This window comes from Neophocaena asiaeorientalis, unplaced genomic scaffold (assembly GCF_003031525.2).
Source record: "Neophocaena asiaeorientalis asiaeorientalis breed wild unplaced genomic scaffold, Neophocaena_asiaeorientalis_V1.1 scaffold65, whole genome shotgun sequence".
In the NCBI taxonomy this organism is placed as follows: domain Eukaryota; kingdom Metazoa; phylum Chordata; class Mammalia; order Artiodactyla; family Phocoenidae; genus Neophocaena; species Neophocaena asiaeorientalis.
In genome coordinates this window covers 15,520,423-15,539,823 of record NW_020173215.1, presented here as the reverse complement: position 1 = coordinate 15,539,823, position 19,401 = coordinate 15,520,423, and the positions used below count along the sequence as shown (strand labels likewise).

General features: G+C 40.6%; 1 protein-coding gene across 11 annotated transcripts in view; it reads left to right on the top strand.

The window, feature by feature from the left end:
- ELF2 (E74 like ETS transcription factor 2) overlaps positions 1 to 19,401 on the top strand; it is a 73,687-nt gene that overhangs the window by 31,774 nt on the left and 22,512 nt on the right. For 2 of the 11 annotated variants that reach the window (XM_024745047.1, XM_024745046.1), the window contains exon 1: positions 18,256 to 18,583. The exons of 7 other annotated variants lie outside the window; for them this stretch is intronic. In XM_024745047.1, coding sequence (XP_024600815.1) covers positions 18,526 to 18,583 — 58 coding nt within the window. In that variant the 5' untranslated portion in view covers positions 18,256 to 18,525. Of the gene's footprint in view, positions 1 to 18,255; positions 18,584 to 19,401 lie in introns of those variants that run through there. 2 more of the 11 variants (XM_024745050.1, XM_024745048.1) reach the window with 1 other exon arrangement.

Sequence of the window (19,401 nt, the reverse complement as noted above, 5' to 3'; positions counted from 1 at the left end):
AAATCACCTTTTTTCCCCTCTGCAACTTAATCCTCATAAAATAAAGATTTAGAATAATAACTTACAATGAAAAAATTCTTTTGAAGAGGGAATCAAGGATTTGGTTCAAGAGGAGAAAGAACTCAAACAGGTAGCATCTGTTACTATTTGGATTTACAACAGTAAACTATAGCCGTTTGGTTTGGAAAAAAACAAGGCTGGCAGAATCACATTTGTTTTTAATTCCATTGCTACATTACAGGCCTGCTTAGGAGGCCCTCAGAAGTGCCAGTTATCTATTTGAGGTAAGAAGACACCGATTATTATGTCTAGGCTTCATCTGCAGGCTATGTTCTGGGAAGAGAGGCCTCCACACACAAAACAGGAAGTACTTTTGGTGAACCTCATCCATGGGAATAAAAGTAAGGGGCAGAAGCCAGTGCATTCAGTTTAGCAACTCACAAAGGGAGTCAGGAGTTTTTCAATAGAATTAGTAGCAAGCACTTTAACAAAAAGAATCCCTACATACTGGTTTTTGGCAGCTGCAAGAAATGGGGAGGCTAATGAAAGACTAGTTAATTCTACAGTTAATCTGAGGGGAAACAGAATCTCCAGAGATAGAATAGTTGAAAGGAGAAGAAAGCAGACTGAATTTCCTTCCAAGGAAAGAAAAGAGCTTGAGGAGTTGCCCTGGCTTTGAGGCCATTTGCGAGGTTATCTGAGGCTGCCCTTGGTGCGTGTCGCGCTTTTTTTGTGTGGGCTAGAACAAGAAATCAGATGTAGCCTTGACTGTAAAGGAGCTTGTCTCTGTTGGGGAAAATATATAAGAAAACAACTCTTTATAGCCTAAAGACTGTTGTGAAGAGTGCGGAAGAGAGATCTGTTAGCTCCTGTAATGGAAAGTTCATATTTTAGCTGAGCCTGGAAAGATAAACTTTCATTTGGGAAGTGTTAAAGAAAAAAAATTCAATGACAGTCATTAAAGTCCAGTAAGGAAGACTTTATTCAAGGTTGGGGGGCGCGGGTATTGTGAGAAGTCGTCATTTCCACCCTTTTGTCCCTTACCAAATCATGTCAGTTTTACCTTCAAATGTATCGTAAGTCTACCAATTTCTTTCCAACTTTATTGCTACTAGCCTAGTCCAACCTGTAGTTATTTTTTATATGAGCTACTGCTTTGGCCTTTGGCCTTCTAATAGGTCTTGTGTTCATGCCTGCCCACCACCCCCGGAACCCCAAGCAAACCGTTCTTCACATTGTAGGCCAGGTGATTTAAAAGATATATTGGGTTGGCCAAAAATGTCCTTTGGTTTTTAAGTAAAAAGACATTTTTCGTTTTCACCAAGAACTTTATTGAACACATGTGTTCACCTCCACTGCCTTCTGCCATTTTTCAGGCAACTGCATAGTTCCATCTTCCCAAAACCTTTTATCTTTTTGAGCAAAGAACTGTTCCAGGTGCCTTTTACAGTCTTCCAGGGAACCAAAATGTTTTCCATTAGGAGAATTTTCTGAAGACCGAAATAAATGGAAATCCGTAGGTGCAATGTCTAGTGACTATGGCGGATGCATCAGGACTTCCCAGCCAAGCTGTAACAGTTTTTGCCTGGTCATCAAAGAAACATGCGGCCTTGCGTTATCCTGATGGAAGATTGTGGGTTTTCTGTTGACTCATTCCGGACGCTTTTCGTCGAGTGCTGCTTTCAGTTGGTGTCATTGGGAGCAGTACTTGTTGGAATGAATCGTTTGGTTTTGCGGAAGGAGCTCATAGTAGAGGACTCCCTTCCAATCCCACCAATATACACAACATCACCTTCTTTGGGTGAAGACCGGCCTTTGGTGTGGTTGGTGGTGGTTCATCTCGCTTGCCCCACGATCTCTTCCGTTCCACACTATTGCACAGGATCCGCTTTTCATCGCCCATCACAATTTGTTTTAAAAACGGAACGTTATCGCATGCGGCAAGATGGTCAAGAAGGTTTTCTCCGCTTAACTTACGTGGCACCCAAACATCAAAGCGATGAACATAACCAAGCTGGTGCAGATGATTTTCAGCGCTTGATTTGGATACTTTGAGTATGTCAGCCATCTCCCGCGTGGTATAATGTTGATTGTTCTCAGTGTTTCGATTTGATCGCTGTCAACTTCAGCTGGTCTGCCCGACCATGGAGCATCGTCCAGCGAGCAATCTCCAGCACGAAACTTCACAGACCACTTTCGACACGTTCCATCAGTCACGGCACCTTCTCCATACACCACACAAATCTTGTTTTTTTGAGTTTCAGTTGCGTTTTTACCTTTCTTGAAATAATAAAGCATAATATGCCGAAAATGTTGCTTTTTTCCCTTCCATCTTCAGTATTAAAATCGCTACACAAAAATTCACCAATTTTGATAATTTTTAAAAAAAAAAATGCGTGCTGATATGAGAACTGTCGCAATACAGTCTGACAGAATTGTTTTGGATGAAGTTAAAGACAACTAAGCGCTACTAGAGCCATCTTAACGGAAAAAACCGAACGAACTTTTTGACCAACCCAGTATTTATAAACCGAATCATGATACCCCCTTCCATACAACCTTCTGTTGGTTCTAACTGTGTACAGTATACTAGTCAGGATTTCTAGCGTGGCCTTGAAGACACTGGGTAATTTGGGCTCTCCTCTCATCCATCTAGAGACAGCAACAACAATAATAGCAACAAAAAACAGAACCCTATCGCTAATATTTCTTTATTGCCAGGAGTAGTTCTTAGAGCTTTATACAATGATAGATTCAATACTTTCAGCAATCCTGGGCTGAGTAGCCTTTCTAAGGCTAGACATCTATTTAAGTGGTGGAGCAAGGACTTCAAGTCAGCTAGGGCTCCAGAGCCCAACCTCTTAAGCATTATACTCTGGTGAATTACACAGTACCCTCACCCCAGACACACACACGCACTGTTGTCTTTTCGCCTTTCCATTACTCCAGGCGTTACCTTCCCAGGGTGCTCTTGTGTGCCGTTTTCTCTCTGGAACATACTGCTTTTCATTTTTCAGCTGTTCGTTCCTGGTCATCTTTTGGATCAACTAGGGCTGTCGTGTTATTTTCATGAGACTCGCATTCCCTCTTCTGTTTTGGTTAGCACCTACAACTTGTGATACAGTAAACTCCCATGATGAAGTAGAAAGTAGTTCTAAAAAGTTCAAATCACATAAAAATGGCATTCTCGGGAGTTTAATAAAACGACCCGAGTCAGTCTTTGTGGGGGAGGAAGCGCGTGTGTGGAGCGGGTTCCAGGGTTCAGAATAAGGTGTCCACGTCAGTCTGAGGGCAGACTTCGGTGGTTTGGCGCCACCTGCTGGTAGCTGTGTGGTCCGGTGACCGCTGTGGGCGATGGGAGCCAATTCCCAGTTAAAACTGATCAGAATTCATGTATGCATGAAGCTTTACTTTATTCCATTTGTGTTTATTGTTTAGTCTTTCCACTCAGTGCTTCATAAGTCCAGAGACCATATGCGTTGTGTTTACTGGTATTGCTCAAAGCCAGGCACCAAGTAGGTTTTGAATAACGTATCTGTTGAATGAGTGAGTGAATCAGAAAACAGCGTGAACCGGAACAGAATTTCAGAAATTCTGTACTTTATTTAGAAACTGACAAGTAATGTAGTTTAACTGGAGATAAGGCTCGGTAGAGGCATATGGTTGAGAAAAGTGAGCCTAGAAAGATAGAGTGGAACCAGATTTTGGTGGCCTTTGGATTAAATAGTTAGGAACTGTGTGAAACATGATCTGGAGAAGATGAGAAGTGAAAAGAAGGACATTTATTTTAAGCAACTAGAGCATACTAAAATAATGGAAGGTCTGGCTTCCGAAATACCTAAGTTGGGGGGTAGGTTAGGGAGTAAACTAAACTTTCAACCAATCTGACAGAAAGGCAACAAAGAGCAGAAAAAAACTATGGAAATACAAATCATAAATCAAGACAGTAGGGACTTCCCTGGTGGCTCGGTGGTTAAGAATCTGCCTGCCAATGCAGGGGATGCGGGTTCGAGCCCTGGTCCGGGAAGATCCCACATGCCGCGGAGCAACTAAGCCCGTGCGCCACAACTACTGAGCCTGTGCTCTAGAGCCCGCGAGCCACAACTACTGAGCCCGCGAGCCACAACTACTGAAGCCCACGCACCTAGAGCCTGTGTTCTGCAACAGGAGAAGCCACCGCAATGAGAAGCCTGCGCACCACAACGAAGACTAGCCCCCGCTTGCGGCAACTAGAGAAAGCCCACGTGCATCAGTGAAGACCCAACGCAGCCATAAATAAATAAAACATTTATTTAAAAAATCAAGACTGTAGAAATAGTCCAAAACATCAATTATATTAAAATAACCAATTGTGATCTTAACACGAGTCTGTGCTGTTTTTAACAGATACACAAAACAAAATTAAAAGAATGGAAAAATATATTTATCAGAGAAATACCAGATAAATCTGCTGTAATAAAATAGAATTCAGGGTGCAGATCTTTAACTGGGACAAAGAGAGGCTCTTCAAACTGCTAAAAGCAGCAGTCCAGAAAATATAATCATCATAAACTTATATGCATCTAACAACATAGCCTTCAAATAGCATTTGAAGCAAAAACTTTCAGGAATTCCCTGGCTGTCCAGTGGTTAGGACTCTGCGCTTCCACTGCAGGAAGATCCACTAAGATACCGTAAGCCACATGGTGCGGCAAAGTAAATAAATAAATTAATTAATTAATTAAAAGCTTTCAGAATTGCAAGGCGAAGTGGACATGTCTGCAAAACTGGGACTTCCAAAACACCTCTGTTGGGAAACACTAGTCTGCCATCTCCATGGTCTGCTGGCTTTCTGAATAAAGTTGTATTCCTTGCCTCCAAAAAAACCCAAAAAACAAAAACTCTGACAAAATTGAAAAATCAGGCAGACACAAAATTTAAAATGACATCAAAGAATTGAACGACTGGATTAACAAATTTTATAAGCTGGAGATCTATAGAACACTGTAGTTAATTGAATAAAATACAACTCTGTCCATTTTCTTTTTCCAGTTATATACAGGCCAGCTTTTAACTGTGTACTATGTCATAGAAGAATCTCAACAGTGTCTGGAAAATCAGTGTCGTTCAAAATATACTATTTCATCATAATGCAATAAAATTAGAAATCAACAATGAAAAGACAACCAAAACACTTATAATATTGGCAACTAAAAACTCACCAATTGGAAATTCCCTGGCGGTCCAGTGGTTAGGACTCGGTGATTTCACTGCTGTGGGCTGTGGGCCGGGGTTCAATCCCTGGTCAGGGAACTAAGATCCCGCAAACCCTGCAGTGTGGCCAAAATAAAAATAAAATAAAATAATAAAAACTCACTAATTAGGGCTTCGCTGGTGGCACAGTGGTTGAGAGTCTGCCTGCCGATGCAGGGGACGTGGGTTCGTGCCCCAGTCCGGGAAGATCTCACATGCCGCGGAGCGGCTGGGCCCGCGAGCCATGGCCTCTGAGCCTGCGAGTCCGGAGCCTGTGCTCCGGCAACGGGAGAGGCCACAACAGTGAGAGGCCCGTGTACCGCAAAAAAAAACACCCCAAAACAACAAAAAAAACCCTCACTAATTAATGGATGAAAGAGGAAATGAGATTTATAAAACATTTGTAGCTAAAAATAACAGAGCATTGCATGCAAAACTTTTAGATGTGACTTAAGCAGAACTCACTGAGAAAGTTTTTTGTGTGTTTTTCTTTTGCGGTACACGGGCCCTCTCACTGTTGTGGCCTCTCCCTTTGCGGAGCACAGGCTCCGGACGCGCAGGCTCAACGGCCATGGCTCACAGGCCCAGCCGCTCCACGACATGTGGGCTTTTCCCGGACCGGGGCACGAACCCGTGTCCTCTGCATCGGCAGGCAGACTCTCAACCACTGCGCCACCAGGGAAGCCCCTCACTGAGAAATTTAATAGCTCTAAGTGGGTTAATTGGAAAATAAGAAAGGTTGGTAAAATTAGTATCAGCTCAACTCTAGATGTTAATAAAGGACCAACAGAATAAATCCAAATTGAGTAGAAGAAATACTTAGTCTATATTAATTAAATAGAAAATAGAACAGAATAGATTATTAATACCATAAAATTAATAAAAAAGGATGAATCTCTATAAAGACAGATAAGGAAAAACGAGTACTATTAAAAACAAAAATATGACCAACAGAATAGAGAGTTTAAAAACCATAAGAAAATACTATAAACAATCTTATATAAATTACAGCTGACTCAAAAGGAAATAGAAAACCTAGGCAAATCAATAACCATTTAAGGTCTTTAATTTTCCATATGCATCCCCTCATTCAAATAAAATCTATCAGACCCAGTTCTGTTTCTAAAATTTCAAGGGATGCATAATCCCTATCATGTACAAACTGTCATGGAAAACAGTAAAAGAGGGAAAGCTTTTCAACTCATTTTATGAAGCTAGTATAACCTTAACACTGACTTAGTATAGAAAAAGAAAATTTCTTGCTGAATTTATGTATGATCATAGCTACAAATGTTCTAAATTAAGAATAGCAAATTCCCTGGTGGCGCAGTGGTTAAGAATCCGCCTGGCAATGCAGGGGACACGGATTTGAGCCCTGGTCCGGGAAGATCCCACGTGCCGCGGAGCAGCTAAGGCTGTGTGGTGCCACAACTACTGAGCATGTGCTCTAGAGCCTGAGCCAGAATTACTGAGCCCACGTGCCGCAGCTAGTGAGGCCCGCACGCCTGGAGCCCGTGCTCCGCAACAAGAGAAGTCACCGCAATGAGAAGTCCGCGCACCACAACGAAGAGTAGCCCCGCTCGCCGCCAACTAGACGGAACCTGCGCACAGCAACGAAGACCCAATGCAGCCAAAAAATAAATATATTAAAAAAAAAAAAGTAAGTTATTTCATGGATGGGAAAGCGTTAAAAAACAAAAACAAATCAAACCCAGCACTCATTAAAAAATACGTAATGACTAAATGCGTACTTAGAAAGGCAAGGAAGGCTAAATATTAGAAAATATATTAATGTAATTTACCATATATGAATAGATTAAAGGAGAAAGCCCATATTATCATCTCAGTAGATGCAAAGACATTTGCTAAAATTCATCATCTTCTGAAGATAAAGACTCTTAATCTGGGCTTCCTTGGTGGCTCAGTGGTTAAGAATCCGCCTGCCAGTGCAGGGGACACGGGTTCGAGCCCTGGTCCGGGAAGATCCCACATGCCGCGTAGCAGCTAAGCCCGTGCGCCATGACTACTGAGCCTGCACTCTAGAGCCCGTGAGCCACAACTACTGAGCCCATGTGCCACGACTACTGAAGCCCGTGCGCCTAGAGCCCGTGCTCCGCAACAAGAGAAGCCGCTGCAATGAGCAGCCCGCGTAGCGCAACAGAGAGTAGCCCCCGATCGCCACAACTAGAGAAAGCCCGTGCACAGCAACGAAGACCCAAGGCAGCCCCCTTCCCCCCGCCAAAAAAAATGACTCAGTCTGGATTGGGACTTGATAAGGGATATATATTAAAAATCTATAGCAAATTTCATAATTAATGGGGAAACTATTCCTTTTACCATGTTTATTAACTAGCGTTATACTGGCAGGCCTAGCAAATGCAAATAAGGCAAGAAAAATAAATAAAAGACAAAGATCAGAAGGGAAGAAACAACAGAAACACTGTTATTTGCGAGGTTTACACACAAAATTTAAAAGTGTATAGACTTTAAAACTACTTAGAAGGTTCATCAGTGTTGCTGTATACAAGACTAGCAAGCAGAAAATGAAATGAAAAAGATCCCATTCATAATAGTTTTAAAAACTTAATTAGGTATCTGGGAGTAAATCTAACAATAATATGCAATACCTATAAAAATAAGAATTTTGCTTTATGGAGGGACATAAATAAGTGAAGAGATACACAGCTTCCTTAAGAGGAAATAGAAAACCTAAAGAGACCAAAACCATTTCATTGACTTTATTCTTTAACCTGCAAACACATGGAAAACTGGACATGGTAAAGCTGTTAATTCTTCCCCTATTAATCTATAAATTCAATACAGTTCCCGTCAAAATTCCAAGAGGACTTGTCTTTGGTGGAATCTGACAAACTCTTAGGTAGAGGTCCAAAAATAATCTAGATAATTCTGCAAAAGAACAAAGTGTGTGGTACTTGCCCTCCTATTCATAAAGAATGATTCTAAAACTACAGTATTTTTAAATGTGTTATTGGCCCACAGACGAATAGTTGAGTAGGATAGACTAGAGAGCCCGGAAGGAGTAAGCATGTATTTATGCCTAGTATATAATAGACACGGATTTATAGAAAGGAAGGACTATTCGGTAGATTATATTAGGATAGCTAGTTTTTTATAAAGAGAAAAGTAAAGCTAGAGCCCTGTTTCATACCCTCTTTTATTTTTTTTTTCAATTGATTTATTCCTCTTTATCCTTTTTATTTATATAAAAATCCAGTCTCCCTCATAAGCATCAAATTTAATTTGATTAATAGGTATTTTTTTAAGTGTATTAAGTGTGTATATTTTGTTGTGTAAATTTAAAGTTTATAGAAATGGTACTGTGTTTCTTGCTCTGTTTCCTACTTTTTTTTAGTAAATACTGTTCTTAATATCCATGCATGTTGCTTTGTATGTATGTAATCTGTTGTTTCTGACTGCTGCATAATTCTCCCTGATTTACATCCACCACGTTTTGCTCTCCTGTTTGTGGTGGCCTGTGGATCAGCTGGGAGCTCGCCGGTCCAGGATGGCCTGAGCTGAGGCAACTCAGCCCTCCTTCTCTCCAGCCTCCAGTCATCTTCTTTCTTTTTTATTCCTTATGATGTTCGTCAAGAACTCCAGTATGTTTAAGAATAGTTATATTAATTGGCATTCCTGGTTATTTTTTTTTTGGTGGTGGATTTTCTCTTAAATTTTTTTTTTAATTAGAAAAATTTTTTAATGAGGTATAGTTGATTTATAATATTATATGTTTCAGGTATACCACATAGTGATTCGCAATTTTTTTTTTTTTTGGCTGCATTGGGTCTTCGTTGCTGTGCTCGGGCTTTAGTTGCGGTGAGGGGGGGGCTACTCTTCGTTGTGGTGCATGGGTTTCTCATTACGGTGGCTTCTCTTGTTGTGGAGCATGGGCTCTAGTCATGTAGGCTTCAGTAGTTGCAGCACACGGGCTCAGTAGTTGCAGCATGCAGGCTCCATAGTTGCGGCACGTGGGCTCAGTAGTTGTGGCTTGCAGGCTCAGTAGTTGTGGCACACGGGCTTAGTTGCTCTGTGGCGTGTGGGATCTTCCCAGACCAGGGATCGAACCCGTGTCCCTTGCATTGGCAGGTGCATTCTTAACTACTGTGCCACCAGGGAAGTCCCGTGATTCACAATTATTAAAGGTTATACTCTTATTTATAGTCATTATAAATGATTGGCTATATTTCCTATGCTTTATAATATATCCTTGTAGCTTATTTATCTTATACATAGTAGTTTGTACCTGTTAATCCCCTACTCCTGTCTTGTCCCTCCCCCTTCCCACTCCCCACTGGTATGTTTTCTGTATCTGTGAGTCTGTTTCTTTTTTGTTATATTCACTAGTTTAATTTTTTTAGATTCTTTATATAAGTAATATTATACAGTATTTTTCTTTCTCTGTCTGACTTATTCCACCAAGTATAATACCCTCCAAGTCCATCCATGTTGTTGCAAATGGCAAAATTTCATTCTTTTTTTTATGGCTGAGTAGTATTCCATTGTGTGTGTGTGTGTGTGTGTGTGTGTGGTTTTGTTTTGTACATAAACACACACCACATCTTCTTTATCCATTCATCTGTTAATGGACACTTTGGCTGCTTCTGTTTCTTGGGTGTTGTAAATAATGCTGCTGTGAACATTGGGGAGTATATATCATTTTAATTAATGTTTTTGTTTTCTTTGAATATATACCCAAGAGTGGGATTGCTGGATCATACGGTAGTTCTATTTTTAGCTTTTTGAGGAACCTCCATACTATTTTCCACAGTGGCTGCACCAGTTTACATTCCCATTGGCAGTCCTGTTTTTTTCCTAATCTTGAAGGGACTGTATCTGAAGTTTCAACTTGAAGTTTAATGTTTGTTGTAGGTTTTAGTATATAACATGTACCAGGTTAAGGAATTTCCGTGTAGTCCTTTGGTTTTGTTTTTGTGTTAGTTATACATGGAATCCTGTCAGATGCTTTTTCAGCATTCTTTGATACGTCATGATTTTTCTTCTGGAATATATTAATGTGATCAATTCTCAGGCATTGAATGCTCCTTGCATTTGAGGATACATGTTACTCATCATTTTGCTCTGTTTTGCTTTAAGTTAAGGACCTTTCATAAGTAATATGGAACTATAATTTCTTGTATTTTCCTTATCTAATCTTGGAATCAAGATTACACTAGGCTCATAAAATAATCTAGGCTGCTTTCACTTTTTTTCTCCTATTTTCTGTAACAATTTCTGTAAGATAAGAATTAATTTAAAAATTTGCTAGAATTTTCCTAAAAGTACATTTAAGCCTGTAATTTTTTTTTTTTTTTTTTTTTGTAGAGAGGAGGTTTTGGGCTACATTTTTATTTCTTTGCTACTTACTATTCTATTCAGTTTTTCTTTTTATAGTTTATACAGCTTCTTTATACAGTCCAGATTTCAACTTTATTAGTGTATAATTGTTCATAATACTGATTTATTATTTTTATATGTATTGTATCTGTGGTTATTTCTCCCCTTTTGTTCTGTATCTTATTTGTACCTTCTTTTCTTGGTTATCCTTGCAGAGGTCTATCTATTTTATTAATCTTTCCAAAATCAACTTTTGGTTTTGTGAATCTTTTCTAGTTTTAAAAATTATTGCTCTCTATTTCATTTTTCCTGCTCTTTATTATTTCTTTCCTTCTTTTTTCTTTGGGTTTGTTCTGTTGATTTTTCCATCTTTATCAACTGAATGTTTAGCTTATATATTTTTAAACCTTTTCATTTCCTGGCATTGAGTATGGTTTTAGCTGTGTCACATATAGTTTGACATGTTGTATTTTTATTGTAATTCATTTCTAAATATTTCTCAATTCCTTTATGATTTCCTTTTTATTCCATGGGCTATTTAACATACACTGTAAGGGAAAGCACATATTAATTTGGCTGGATCAAAACTTAAAATTTTTGTAGGATAGAGGATACCGTAGACCAACCAAAGTAGAAGTCAAACAGCAGGCTGACAGAAGATAGTTGGAACACATATCTGAATTACTGTCTAGTGTATGTTAACATTCTACACATAAGTAAGACAAAAAAAGTGTCATAGAAAAATGACAAAGGATATGAATGGGAAATTCATAGGGGAAATGTTAATGGCCAATAAGTATATGAAAAAAATGTTTATCCTCAGTACATACTAAGTACGTGCAAATTAATACAACAGTGAAAAATTTCCTGCCGTCCAACAGATGGCAGACATTTTTAAAGTTTGATTATATCTTGTATTGACAAGAACGTAAGAAAAATGGGCGCACTAACACATCACTAGTGGGGTTTTAGACCTACATAGCTACTTTGGAAAGAGTAACATATAAATTTAAAATGCACTTATTCTATGACCTAAAAATTCTCTCTGTAGGTGTATACTGTGGAGAGACTCTGGCATACATGCTTAAGAAAAAATAGATAAGGATTTTTTTCAGCATGGTTTATAAAAATGAAAAATGGAAACAACTTTATTTGCCTATCAGTAGATAAGTTTTTGAACAAAATGGGGTGTATGTATGCACTGGGATAATTTGAAGTATGTAGAAAGCAAAGCTATATTTACGTATACCACACGGGTAGGATATGAGCCTTGAATGAAAAAAATAACTTTTAGAATGGCATATGTAGTATAATGTCATTTACGTACCCAAAGCATGCAGAGTACTACTGTATGTCATTCTGGGATACATGCACACACACACACACGCATAAATGTACACAGATGTGAAAACATAAAAGTGTAAAACATAGAGTGGAAGAATATACACAAAGCTCATGATAGTGGTTTCTTTGGAGAGATAGAATGGTGAATGAGGACTGTTGGTAGTTCTCAACGATGTTATTCTCTCCACATGTAATGTGTTATTTCTTAGGGAAGAACAGCACCTTCAAGTATAGATGACAAAATGATAACAGTTGTTTGTTCTGGATGCAGGGGTCATGACTGTTTGTTATATATATATATATATTTTGGTAATTTTACATACGTTTAAAATCCTCCTCAAAAATTGTACAAGAGATCACTTCCTAAACAAGGAACACAGATGACTCAAGATTTCTAGCTTGGGATGAAGGTGATGTTATTGATAGAGGAAAGGAGATTTGTAGATAACGGACCTTTAGGTGTACCAGTGGGTTATCCAAATAAAGACGTTTACCGTACAATTGGAAATTAGAATGTAGCACTAAAAAAAAATAATAAGTCAAGCCTAGAGATGCTGATTTTTGAGTCAGTTCGGAAGTCATATTGAAAGCCCTGGTGGTGAATGGATACTAACTACCATTCTTGAGAGAGTGGAGAATGAAGAGAGAAAGTGGCCAAGGCTCATGCTTTGGAAGAACAGTCACATTTGAGGGTTGTGCCGAAGTAGGCGAAGTCAATGGAAAAAAACAAATAGGAACAAAACAAAGCCAGACAGTTTATTGTCATGAAAATCATATGAAGGGAAGGAGTTTAATAAGGGGTGGCCAATAATTTCATTTGTTTGGAGAGGTAGAGTCAGGCGAAAACTAAGAAGAGATCGCTGGGCTTGGCAATTAGAAGTCGCGTCTCCCGCATCGGCAGGTGGACTCTCAACCACTGAGCCACCAGGGAAGCCCAGTCATCATCGGGCTTTTATGGTTGACAAATGCATATGGCCAGATAATTTATGATGAAATGACTTTGGGGGTCATAGACCTCTTTGAGAATCTGAGAATAGTCATGATCCTCTTCCTCAGAAAAAAGTGCACATTTGGTAACAAAATTTTGCCTTTGTGAACCCCCTGTTAAAGATCCATGCCTTATGAAGGCTTTTATACATGTAAATATTTAACTCTGCTGGGTGGTGGTCCAAAATGTAGCACGTACCCACTACTACTCTAATTTCATGTATAAGCAATTTTGTATATCATGCTGAGAATTTCACACTTGGTGTGGGTTCTGTCTGAATTGAGAAGGCTTAATTTTTTTCCTTTTACGTAATTCAGTGCCACCAGGTGTAGTAATAGGTGCCTACAACAGAAACTTGCTCAAAGTAAGTGCTGGGTAATTATTTCTGGAATAAATGAATGAATATGTGACCATGGATTCAAACATCTTCACTTTAATAACATTTTATAAAACCTAACTATTAAATAAAATGAATCAGTAGTATAAAAAACTGAAAAGAGTGAGTTAAACATATAGTAGTATAAAACATATGAAACAGTCCATCTTTTCTCTTTGTAAAGCTGTAGACTTGCACTCCTGTATCTGTCGTCTGTCTTCCCGTATTGATGAACCAAGCTTTACTTAATGGTCCTGAATCTCTTGATTCCAGCTTGTTGTCCTTGATAGACATATTTTTTCTTAGACCTTAGTTTTCCTACCTTTTTTTTTCTTCTAAACATGCCCAACACACCATACCCCAGCTTTGAGTTTCACTGTTAGTTCAGCTGCATCAGACTGTTTGACCCCCTCTTATTGTTCTCCTACCATTCACTGCTCAAAGTTTTTTTTCCATTTTTTTCTTAATTTCTCAGAAAGACTCTTGACCATTGCTCTAGCTCTGACATTAAAAAGCAAAACATCAACCACTTTATAATTTATATAAATATAATAATAGTAAAATGGATTTAAGTTTTCATCCATTTTGTAACTTCTAAGTTTTATAGAAGATTGTTTTGTAGAATTTTTAACCTTGAAAGAGTGGGATATATACCATGTGACTTTGGTTAAATTATTTAACTTCTTGGAGCCTCAGTTTCCTGATGTGTAAAATTAGGGCATTGGATTAAATCGGTGATTCTCAAATAACTCTACCATTGGTGGTTAAAGAGCTGTCATTACTAAAATAGGAAATTGGCATCCTTCTCCCAAATTATAGGAAAATAACATTAAATGGGTAGAACGTCTGCTCCCTTTGATTCCTACCTGTAATTTTTTTTAAACTTTGAAGCCTGTTGACCTTGGTACTTGTATCTGATAGAGCACACAGTTATATATTTGGTTTTAAAGTTTAATATATTTAATTCATGGTAGTCAGGAAAAGAGATGATGATGTTCAGGTCCTTCCTTAATTTTGTGAAAACCTCTAGGTGATGTTGTCTGTAGGCATCTCTTCAACCATAACTTTTTATGATTCTGTTTACTAGATAAAGGAAAAATACAAAGGAAATAACCAGAGTAAGCTATAAGTCAAAACATTTAAAACCTATATGGTGTTGCAAACCATTGGACATTTACATATCTCTCAAAATTTTTTTCCATCTTGGTTACTACAGGACCATAAAATCCTTCAAATAGCCAAGGGTATCTAATTATTTTTGGTTATATTAGACTTTAATGATAATGATTATATTCTGAAGACTTACTTATTTTTAAAACGGAGAGGCTGGAGGATGAAAGCATTGATGCTCAGACTATGAAGAAAGACACGGAAAAAACTGCTCAGGACTTTGTAGTTGAAAGAGGTCATTTTTAAACTCTACCCTTCTTTCTTTATCTAAGCTGTGAAATGTGACAAGTTGGGAGTTTAAACTGCTCCTTTCTTCTATATTAATTATCTTTTGCTGATTAACAGATCATCCCAGATTTAGCAGTTTAAGACAATAAACATTATATCAGTATTACATAGTTTTTGAGATTAAGGATTGGGGATCGGCTTACTTGCATGGCTCGTAACTCAGGATCTTTCACGAAGCTGGAATCATCTGAAGGCTTGATTAGGGCTGGAGGGTTTGTGTCCTAGAGAGTTCGGTCGCATGACTGTTGGCAGGATGCCGCTGTCCCTTGCCTAATGGGCAGTTGGCTTCCTCTGAGTGACCCAAAGCAAGAGATCAAGCAGACAGTTTCTGAAGTCACACACCATCACTTCAGCTCTATTCTCTTTGTTAGAAGTGAGTCATTAAGTTCAGCCTACACTCAAAGGGAGAGAGGGGAATTAGATTCCACCTCTTGAAGGGAGGAATATAAAAGAATTTTTCTTCAGAAAAGAATATCAGTAGGTACTAAATGCATCATAGCAGATACACAGGCCTTGTTACTTTGGTGCTTGGGGAGTGTTTGAGAGGAAGGGCTTTAGAGTTAGAGTTTGTGGGTTCAAATCCTGGCTCTGCTTCTCCTGAACACTATGACCTTTGTCAAGATTCCTCATCTATAAAGTGAGCACAATAGTAATATCTATTACAGGAATGCAGAGAGGAATAAGTGGAAAAAATGAAGGTAAAGCACTTTTCTTGGTGGCTTTTATTTCAGTAAGAGTTAGCTGTTATTTACCTACTAGATCACAGCAATAACTTTGATGTAGAGTCTGCCTTTCTGTAATGTTATTAGCAGAATATGCTCTAAGGTATCCACCAGGCTAACCTACCTAGTCTTATTCAATTTTTAAAATTCTGCTCATTAGTACTTGAGAAAATTCTGCTTAACCTTGAAGACTTGAGAAATGCCGAGGGGTGTGTGTGTGTATATATATATATACACACACATATACATGTTATGTACACATATATTCACATATACTACACGGCTTGAGTGGAAGAAATGCTCTATATACAGTAAGTCCCCTATATACGAACCTTCAAGTTGCGAACTTTCAAAAATGCGAACATGCGTTGCATCAGTGTCAGACGTGAGTGAAATTGCAGCTTGCCCTCTGATTGTGTTAGTTGGGTACCTAGGCTAACTTTGTTGGACTTAGAAACAAATTGGACTTACAAACACGCTTTCGGGACGGAACTCATTTGTATGTAGGGGACATACTGTATATTTTAATCCTGCCACATTTATATTTTTAATATTTTACCATGTTAAAAATTCTTCAAACATGTTTTTATTAAAACAATCCATTGCATTTTTTGATTATTTCCTCAGGCTAGGCCCCGGAAATGAAATTCCTAGATCAGTATATATTGATATTTACCTCTTTAAGACTCTTGATCTATAATGCTCATTGCTTTCTTGAAAGTTTGTACCAGTTTATATTTCCAGCAGCAGCCTCACCTTGCTTGCTAGTCCTAGTATAGTATTACTGGTCTCTAAAAAGCATTGGTGGCTTTTGAAAGCCTAGTTATAGTAGCAAGACAGAATTGCATTAAACCCCAGGGAATTGTGTTTTTATAAGAGCTTTAAATATATAGGAATATTTCCCAGCCTTTCTGCATTAATTTCTATAAATATATATATATATATATATACACACATATGCATAAATACTATATATGTGTATATACTAACTGTGAAGTATTATGCAGGAATAGATACAGCTTCTGTTCACTTGGAACTTAAAATATAAGGCTGACATGAGTCCATATAATTAAGATGTACCGAGAGTGAAATACACAGACACACACCGCTATCTTTCTTTAAAAGCTAACCCTCAAGTAGCAAAGAGTGAGGTAAAAGTTATGTGTCAGGCTTCAAACTGACTCCCACAGTGAGAAGAGTGTTTCTTTTTGAGCCAGGTCAAGCGCTCGCCTCCAGAAGAAACACACCGTTGGCTTACATTACTCTCTTCCTTTCTAAATACACGAATATCTGTGACTGATAAGAGTGGAAATTCGGATTTGCTATCAATTTCAGTGTCCTGCCTAAAGCTAGCAATTAGCCCCTTAGCGTAGCTCACCATCCTCTCACCTGGAAACTGTCTCAGGTTATGCTGCTGCCGGTCAGTGGATGATCCTTATTTTAAATTGACTAGAAATAAAAAATAAAAGCTACCAGTCATACAGTTTCTTTTGTCTAGTAGGTGGCAAGTTTACCTAACACAAGGAAGAGATCCCTGTTTGGTTTCAGGGGGGCTGTACTTTGGAAATGGCATACGGGTTCTTTTTTGGGGAGGTGGGGATCATGGTGGTAGGGCTCGGGGAAAGGCCCAAAAGAATAAATGAGTATTTAGAAGAAATGAAAAAAGCAAAGTCATGGGCTGTGGAATCAACTCTGAAGTTGCCCATGTTGGGGAAACATTTGTAAAACGACATGGTATTAATATTACCCCTGGAATACATTTTTTCTCTAGTTATCATCACAGTTCATTCAATTTAAGTCATAAAAATGACACCGTGTTATTTAAAATTTGTAACGACCAAGTCTTTTTTGTGTTTATTCAGCAAATAACTTTTTGAACACTTACTCTGTAGGAGGCACTGTTCAACGTTGTGTGGAGAAACAACTATAGGCAACCTTTTGTTTCAGTTTTTTTTATATTATGAAATTTTGAACCCAGGGAAGCATTTTTTGTGTTTGTTTCAATGAAGCTTCATCTGGGTCATTTCATAGGCTTGGTTTCCTGTGTTGTCAGTAAGTCTATAGTCACTCAACGGCAATCTAGCTCCCGCGTCTACTGTATTTAATATGTACGTTATTTGTAATAAGGCTAGTTTTATCAAAAAGATCTTTAAAAGTAGATGATATAAGTGAATACGTTCGTTTCCGAGCGAACCAAATAGAAACGTAGGAGGGTACATACATTTCATGGCTAGCCAGCTGGGGGAGGATAATCTAATCTCTCAGAGGTTGGCATGTTCTGTTCGCTAATAAACACCTGTCTGGTGTGCTTTTCCATACCTCTGTAGAGGGAAGAGGGCGAAGTCGGTCCCTGAGAGTGGTTGGAAGCCCCTTACTTTGTCCCATAAAGCCTTGGTAACATTTTGTAGGTATGACTTTTGGGGTTGGTATGCCTGTTTTACAGCGCAGCGCTTTCAAGTGAACGGCTTACACGCAGCCTACACTTTGACACGGCCCAACAAGTTAATTAATTAGGCACCTTTCCGTCCCGGCTGCGGGACTGGGCATTAGAGCTCTTCCAGAAAGAAAATTTGATTAATGGCTCTCTTCTAGCGTGGGGACGACTGCCGACTTCTCTTCCGCAGAGCGTGAAACGTGCGTCTTCCTGCCGAGGGGCCTCGTCCCAGCCGCGGCCCCCGGGACGACTCCCTGCCTCAGGTGTCCTGCGCGCCGCGGGCCACGGCCGCTCTCTGGGGCGGGCGTCCGGGACTTCCTGTCTGGGCGCGGGGCGGAAGGATCGCGTTGCCAGCCGAGGCGGCCGCCGCCGCCGCCGCCGCCCCTGCCCCTGCCGTTAGGTGGTGGGGTTTCTCAGCCCGGCGGCGGGAGGCGGGCCGGCCTCGGCTTCCTGTCGGAGGACGCGCAAGGATCCGGGCGTCGGAGTGTGTGCGAGTGCGTGAGTGTGTGTCGGCCGCACGGCGTGTGTCTCCGGCCGCGGGTTCCGCCTCCTCCCCAGCCGCCGCTGCTCACGGTGTAAGTCAATGTGAAGCAGCAGCTCCAGCCCCGGGATAAACATGGCGACGTCTCTGCATGAGGGACCCACGAACCAGCTGGATCTGCTCATCCGGGCTGGTAAGGACAGGGGAACTTTCCTCCCGTGCATCGGTGCAGCAGGAGAAGGGGTGCACAGGGGGTGGGGTGGCTCCCCTGTGGCGGTCAGTGCAGGGGGTCCGGTGTCCCCTTCGGTCACCGGGGCGGCCGGGGGAAAGGGGGGTTGTGAATGAAGTAATGGAGGCGACGAATCAGGAAGTGATCACCTTGGAGAGTAACCTGCCTCAAATCCGGCGCTGTCGCTTCACGGTGGGTTTGTGGAGCAGCGGCGGCGGCTGCCGGGCGGAGCGCTGGCAGCGGGTGCCGGGCAGCCGAGCCGCAGTTAAGTTGGGGACTCGGGGGCGGGCGAGTTGTGCGCTTCACCCCAGTTGCCGAGGAACCAGGAAGTGAGTGAGGCTGTTGTCTCCCGGCTGCGCCTGCCACGCTGTCTGGCCGCAGAGGCCGCTGCTGCCCGCGGTCGGGGGCGGCGGGCTTCTCCGGTGGACGCTCGCCACCCCCGCCCCGTTCTCCTTTCAGACTTGGTCCGCAAGTCCTGGACTTCCGCGCGGACGAGGCAGCGCCGGGCCACGTCCGGTAGACCGATACCCGCCAAAAAACTGCTCTGACCCACCTCCTCACATGCCCACCTTGTGCGGGCTCGGGAGTAACGGTTCTCGAGAGGGTCCCTTAATAACGTGGAGTGGCCTGGCGGGGGTTTCTCTCGGGGGCCCGCCTCCCTTTCCTGGTTCAGTGGGCGGCTGTGGAGAAGTAGGCTTATGCCCCTTGCCTCGTGGGTGGGTTTTTCAGGGGGGAGGATGGGAAAGACACGGAGTATGTTTTGTACCCCTGCGCTGGAGCGT